Source organism: Poeciliopsis prolifica, unplaced genomic scaffold (assembly GCF_027474105.1).
Source record: "Poeciliopsis prolifica strain line A6 unplaced genomic scaffold, Auburn_PproV2 SCAFFOLD005, whole genome shotgun sequence".
NCBI classification, from domain to species: domain Eukaryota; kingdom Metazoa; phylum Chordata; class Actinopteri; order Cyprinodontiformes; family Poeciliidae; genus Poeciliopsis; species Poeciliopsis prolifica.
In genome coordinates this window covers 6,747,501-6,755,000 of record NW_026562380.1, presented here as the reverse complement: position 1 = coordinate 6,755,000, position 7,500 = coordinate 6,747,501, and the positions used below count along the sequence as shown (strand labels likewise).

Sequence of the window (7,500 nt, the reverse complement as noted above, 5' to 3'; positions counted from 1 at the left end):
GGGTTTGGAGAACATAGTGTCACCCTAATGGAAAGATAAATAAAGATGTCAGACAGATAAATAGCACACCAATGTCTTTACTTGGATATTAAATAGTATATTAAGCAAATAAAAAGAGTCCTAACAAAACCTTTTTTTTTCTTAAATGGTAGATATTTCAGGGTAAGTGTTGGTTTTTACAGTTACTGTTATTATATTTGTATTGCTTGTTTTCATTTCTGGTTACAATGTACTTAATTTAACAAATTTTTAAAGCCTAGCAACTAAAAGTACCACACCTTACACGCTGTAGTCAATCCAGTACATTTCGTTTTTGTTAAACTATGGAATTGTAGATCTGTTTCACATCAGAATTGTTCTTTCCCTTGTGAGAAAACTTCCATTTGTTCCCAAGATGTCTTATAAAAACACAGAGCTTGTGAGTGTTTCTCAATTCCGGTCCTCAAGTACCTCTACCCCGCATATTTTAGGTGTGTTTCTGTTCCAGAACATCTAATCCAAGTGACTGCATAATCTCATCTCCATGCCATTAAGCTCTGCAGAAGCCAGTTAATTACCCACTTATTCAAGTCAGGTGTGCGGGAGAAGGAAAAAGCTTGAGATTCAGAAAATTTGCAAGAGATATGTATTAAATACATGTTTCTTTGTTTGTCTGTTTTTTGTTTGTTTGTTACCAAGATAATAGCAGGCTCTGAGCTGGATTTGGTCCAGATCCGTAATGATAGATCTTCTGCTGCACTCAGCCACCATTGCCTGCAGAGGCTCCAGCTCACACTGGTAACTGGCTTGTCATGACCTACATTCAAAGACCCAAGTCTCAAATTAACCTGGTAAATCAGTGTACAGTCACATTTACTTTTTTGGAACTGTTCAGGCAGAGAGACGGGCTGAAGAGAGAAGGTTCATGCTGACCTACATGTCACCTCAACTTCTGTCCTTTATCTCTGCTGCCTTCTTGTGGACATTTTCCTTCAAAATTGGAGCTATAGTGTACTAAATAAGTCAGATGGCGAATATTCTGTCTTACTGTCAGTCATAACTTAGTTGCAAAAGCACTAAATGTGAAGTAATGCAACACATTCTAATTACATGTAACATCTTCAGAACTATATTTGTTCAACAAGGAAGCATACTTTTTTATTTAAGGATAAAGTAGGTCTTTTTGCATTGGTTAATGATAAGATACTTTTCATTTAATCAATAACTATCTAAAGTGCTAATCGCTTAATAGAAAACAGCAATAACTTTATTTCAAAATAATTTAATCTATTGCTGTTATCAAATGTAGCAGTTAGAAATGGCACACAAATTCACTTCCAGAAAGAAAACATTACAGTGAGTGTGAAGGTTAAAAACAGCAAAGCAGAAAATAACCATTCTTGGATCATGTCTCACCTATGAAGGCAGTTGGACTACCTGTAAGGCAGGAGTTGTACAATAATACCGAGCGGTCGCCAAGACCACACAGGATTTTTTTTCCATCACCTGAGAAATACAATGAACCACAGGTTTATTTTATAGGCATTTATGGATCATTTATTTTCAAACTAAGAGTTCTGTCTGGGAAAAAATCGAATTTTTTAAATCATAGCTTTGTTGTTGTTGTTGTCATAGTGGAGCTTTATGAAATGCTATATTTCATAAATGATTAGCTCGTGTGTTTGCACTCTTTCAGTGGAGAATGAACAAAGAACAGCATAGTTTACTTCTTCAGATGTAGAATCTACTTTAATCCAGATAAACATAGGGTTTAAATTTTAAGTCATGTTTGTATTATTAATAGTTTTACAGGTATTGTCATGGAAAGGTAGACTAAATTGGTCAAATTTTAACCACTTCATACCTGCTCCATTACTTCCCAGGAACCATCAAAGAAGCTTTGATTTTAAGTGAATTCTCATTTAAAAAAATCTTTGTGAAGCAAGTGTTAGATAATGAAAAGATAGTTTGAAATTTTAATAAAGAAAGTGAGCATAAGATAATCCCAATTGTTGGATTCTGGAGTAGGTCACTAGACTTTATTTAGTTATAGAAAATACAATACAACAATCTTTCCTTTTATGGCAACACAGGTAAAATAAATGAGAATACCTGAAAAATACAGCTAAATATTCAAATAAAAAACCAGACCCCAGAAAAAAAATATTATCAACACATCAAAATGTTCATGTGATTTGTCTTTTGACATAAGTAAATGTCTTGTCAAAATTAGCTGTCATCAGTAACTCACCTGAATACTGAAGGCATGAGACTTGTTTGTTGGCAATGTTAAGAGAGATACGTGGTTCATTTGGTGCTGCACTGTCCTCTGAGTAGTTGCTATGGAGTGATCCCCTAAGTGACAAAAACATGTTTTTGTAGTTTATGTGACACATACACATATGCACAGTAAAAATAGTATAGTAAATTTCTTACAAATGTTTTATTGACTTTTTAGGTGATGTTTTCTTCTGAGCATTGGTTTGTGCTGAAAACATAGTCATTCTGAAATAGAGGAATAAAGAGAAATATAATCAATCAAGCAACGACTCAATTATTCAATTAGTCTTACTTTATTTTCAGTGGCCTAATCATAACACTCTGTTTGTTTTATCACAATATATTTCAGCTGTAATTTTTAACAAATTTCTTAGACCATCAACAGTGTATAAACGATATGTCACGCAATAACCAGTGCACAGAGATACCTTATCATACCTTGGGGTGGTGTTGTATCCAGATGACTTCACTTTTGAGTGAAAAACTAGCGGCTTTTCCTTTATTCCTCCTTTGAAAAACAAAACAAAAAAAAACATCTCAGATGAGATACAGACTGACAAACAAGGCTAATTATTGTACATTTTATATTTACATGTGTTTTCACAGAAAACCTATGAAGTTATGTAAACTGAATAAAGACATAATCATATTTAACAGGTAAGGGTGACAGATTGGCTAGACAAACATTTTCGGAACCTATTCTTTCCAAGCATTGACTGCAGGCACCACCATGAGATTTTGGTTTTTGTATGTTACAGTCAGAAGTCATTGCTCCTAATTTGTCTGTGTTTCAGAGTTCTAGCTAATAGGTGCTGATAGAAACTGATGGAGTTTAAGATCCATAATTTCCTGGAACACTTGTCTCTCACACACTCGCTCTCTTTCTGCTCTTCTTGCTCCTTCTTCTTGAAGCAGCCATGATTTATTTATTTTTTTGTTAAATAAATCAAATTTAAAGTAGGATTATCTGATTAAAAAAAAAATTATGTGCTGAGACAATTACGTATAAAGGGAAAACAAAAAAGAAGAAATTGGGAAGGTTCAAATACATATTCAGTAAATACTTTGTTATTGTTAAAAATATTTTATACAGTATTAATATTTGGCAAAGAACAAAATTTTCAAAAAGAAATAAACTAGTACTTTTTTTCACTTGTTAGAATATGGAATGTCAATATCTGATAGGCTGTACCTACAGACATGAATTGAACTTCAATACTTTTTAAAGATACGTTCGAAAAGAAAATTTCTGCAGTTCTGTACTATATTGACGAACAATGCTTGCAGCCATTTTGTTACGACCACAGGATTAGGTGAATTTGTGAAAAAAAAGGCGGAACATTTCTTCCTTAACTTGTTATTCTGCAGCAGGTTTCCTGGATTATAAAAGAAAGAGGTGAGTCAGAAGCACTGGATGATCTCACAGTGCTCCAAGCATTAAGAGAACAGCCACAACCTGTGGGATATTTTATGCTCCTCATTGTTCCTTGTCAATGCCTTTATTATATTAAAATGAGCTCACTTTTTCCACAGTTGTTAAAATATGTGAGGATTACTAAAAACCTTTCTTCTTGCAAATGCATGCAACAAAACAGGTTTTCTAAACAAAGACAGTCAAATAAATTGAAACCATCACACTTAGAACAGTAAGAACAAATATGGACAAGTATTTTCTATCATGTCAGCACATAATCCACCTTTTTCAAGAAGATTATTCACCTTATTAGGAATGCAGGGCATTACATTAACAGGTACTCATCTTACATGTGGAATTTAAACTTCAATTTAGTCTCTTTTGGTATGTCATGCTTCTAAAAAATGTTTTTGATGCCTTTGTCCATTGTTTGTGCATAATCCGGATTAATTTTTACTTCAGTTATATCAATTTTTATTTGAAAAAGCTTTTTATGCTATTTTTGTGAATAAAATGAATTGCATTTTATCAATCAGCCATTTAAATGGTATCACCAAAGAGCCTCAAAAGTTTAACACTCAAAGATCACCTCAACCAGGCTCTTCTTACAAGGTTCCAATTCTTTCTACTCTGTTGTGTTTCAAAAAAGAAGCTTTTGATCCAAAACAGATCTTGTGAGGAAAAAAAGTTATCTTTTCAGACTAAAGATTACCTGGCAATGCAACTCTTTGGAAGCGCTGAACAACTCCACTGACCCCCTACTGATGTAAAATGGCCATTTAGCTTTATAAGGCAATAAAATTCACATAATTTTAGGCTGACATCTCATTAGAAGCCATTTAAAGCCTTGTGAGAGTCTCAGACAAATTTACAAGTAAAATAAATTACAGCAGATTGTGATGTAACTTGATTATGACTTTCATTATTTCATATCTAGAGAAAAAAACAATAACCATTATTAATAGAACTAAAGGGGTAACACTGAAAAACGGCACGTTTGCTTAAGGATTATATCGTTAAATATTTTTTGTAGTATGAAATGAGATATAGCCCCTAAATCTGCACTAACAGCTCTTTTGAAAAAGCTCCTTCAGATCTGTGCCAGGTGTACGATGAAGAAATCTTTTCCCTTCCAGGAGTCTCAGAGGTTTATGGCGTAATTTGTCCGCAATTTTGCAAATACCTTTAAGAATATGGAGATGCATGGGGAAGAATGGCAGCCTGTAAACTTTTGTAGGCTGTTTTTTTTTTTTTTTTGTGCTCTGATGTTTTAGTCACACAGCACTTCTCAATTATACATAAAATCTCCTACATAGTCTTACATTGGCAAATCCCTCCACTCCAGCTGTGGAGAATCCAGCTTGGACTGGCTTTCTCAGGATAAACTCTCTGCTCTGAAGAACATATAAGCCTCAACACATGCAGACACATAGCTTCAGTGTTCCAGTCAGATGACATTCATAAAAATACAACAAAAACAGGAATGGCACAATGAAACTTAGATCTGAACTGAAGGGAATGCAATGAAGAAGGCCACATTAACACATGAAGCAGAACCACATTCATCCATTGTATATGTGTATAGATAATGGACATGTTTTCATAAATTCTTGGATTAGCCAATCAGAACTAAGTATGAAAACTATTTCAGAGAAACTTAAAAATAAAATAAAAAACTAAAAGAAAGAGAAATTATTGTTCAAACATTAAACCTACAACAAACCTTTCTTTTTCGGATGGGTGGGTTCCTTCCTCTTTAACTCTGCATTTAGAGGAGATTCCAGCAGTGGAGGAGAACTGGAAACAAGGAAGGAGGGGAGGCAGGGGGACGGAGTTACTGGAAACAGTGGAGTACAGCATTTTTCCATCGTTATGGATTATTAGTCGCTCTAATTTACAGTACCGTGATATTGCTGACTCATAAAAAACCAGATGACTGCAATGGTTAGATATAATTGGGTAAGTTCATATGGAAATGTCAGTGTGAGAGGAACCTTTAAAAAGAAGGTGAACCAATAAATGTGGCTTATTCTTGCTTCATGGAGTACTGTTGCTGAGGTCAGACTACCACAATCCTAGAGCATGTATTGTAGTGATGCCAAACATGGTAGAACTAACATTTCACACACATTTAACTGTCTCCTCAATATCAGGGAGGTAGGTAGGTAGGAGGATAAATGTTTACTTTTAACTCCTGGCTTACCTTGGAAAGACATAAAACCCTGAACCACCTTCTTCTCTTGTCCTGCGTAGGTTACTCAAGCATAACTCCAGCAAGACCACACATGGAGTAAACAAAGAGCTCACTAGAACAACCATCTGAGTAGTAAAAAAAAAATCTTTCAGTAACAATCAAATTTAAAAAGTAACCCATGACAGAGACTTTATATTGTTTACCAACATTGTTTTGAAATTACTCACAGATTTATCAGCTCCGACACAGATTGACCATGATCCAGCCATGGTCATGTTTAGGGTGGGGTTGTCTATAAAAAACAAAATTTCATGTATTTTCAAACCATAACTTGGTTAAACTTGCTATAGGCTACTTCTGACAGTTCTGAATGTGTAGTTGTAATTAAGCTGTAGTAGTTCTCATGGATTTTATAAAGTAGTAGTTCTCATAGATTTTATAACAAACAAAACAAGATTTTCCAAATACCACCGTACTGATTCAGATTTTAAAACAGGGATACCATATATTGTGTATGTTAGTTTGCTATGCCATGCAATAACAATGAACAGGGGGAAAAAAACATGTTTTCTTGCCCATTAATTAAGTTATAGTCAATCAGAGGTTCATTATCAACGTCAATCTCAAAGTCCGAAAGGGTTTCCTTTTGTATTAGGCCTGGCAAAATCGACAACTGTGATGATTTGTAATTCATTAAAGTAGTCAAACACAAACTATTATATGAGATTTTTTGTCAAATATGTTCTTAAAGTGCTTGAAACTAAAAAATGTTGTCAAGTATATAACAGTATTGCTAGTAGTCTACTAAGTCTTTTCATTTGGAAATCCCACTATATTGTGCTGAGTAGAAATAGCTACAGCATTCCTCCGAGGATGTGCCAATGAGCAAAAGAGCAATGCCGCTGAACAATGTGTCTTTTTCGGTATTGTTGCTCAGTTTCATTTGTTTATGTTTACCTTGGAAATAACTGTGCCTTTTTTTCTGATGGCTACTAAAAACACACCACTGGTGCATACACTGTAGTTTAAAAACCATTGCACTGAATGTGTTTAACCTTTTTACAAAAATTCTCTTATATTTTTAATCTCCAGTATTCATTGCCATATTTCTGGAAAAAAAAAAAAAAACTGGAGAAATGAAACCCCCCAGCAGCCTACCTTTGAAATACAGCACCGTTAGGAGTTCTGAGGTAGCAAACTCCACCACATACAGACCGTTGGAGCTTCCTACACAAAACCAGCTGTTGTCTCTGCAGGAGCCCACACAGAAGCATGGAAAAACACTGTTACACAATTTTCCGTTAAAACTTCTTTTTTTTTTTTCATTTTAGTTGGGAATGACAACAAAACCGCAAAGTAAAGAAAAACCCATTGCACTGACAAAGTGACAAGACAGAACCACCACAAGACTATACATTCAAGTAAAGTCTCTTCTGACTACATATGGTCTAGAATCTAGACAGTGTACACCCAGTAAGATGGAAAGCCTCACAGAGCAGAAAGAGTCTTTATTTTATCCTCTTTCGACCACATGCTAAGTTTACAATATTGTGGACAATTACATTATAGTATACCACTATTTGGAAGCTCACTGTGTGCTCTATTACATAGTAAGAAAATTGCAGCTATTATG

The 7,500-nt window shown here is 34.6% G+C and overlaps 1 protein-coding gene across 1 annotated transcript in view; it reads right to left on the bottom strand.

Moving 5' to 3' along the window:
• wdr27 (WD repeat domain 27) overlaps positions 1–7,500 on the bottom strand; it is a 34,353-nt gene that overhangs the window by 21,211 nt on the left and 5,642 nt on the right. The window contains exons 9-18 of the mRNA XM_055029164.1: positions 7,026–7,117; positions 6,095–6,159; positions 5,877–5,992; positions 5,397–5,470; positions 2,698–2,767; positions 2,416–2,484; positions 2,231–2,334; positions 1,396–1,485; positions 675–796; positions 1–24 (exon numbers count right to left, since the gene is read on the bottom strand). The exon at positions 1–24 is cut by the window's left edge and continues 110 nt beyond it. Coding sequence (XP_054885139.1) covers positions 1–24; positions 675–796; positions 1,396–1,485; positions 2,231–2,334; positions 2,416–2,484; positions 2,698–2,767; positions 5,397–5,470; positions 5,877–5,992; positions 6,095–6,159; positions 7,026–7,117 — 826 coding nt within the window. The remainder of the gene's footprint in view (positions 25–674; positions 797–1,395; positions 1,486–2,230; positions 2,335–2,415; positions 2,485–2,697; positions 2,768–5,396; positions 5,471–5,876; positions 5,993–6,094; positions 6,160–7,025; positions 7,118–7,500) is intronic.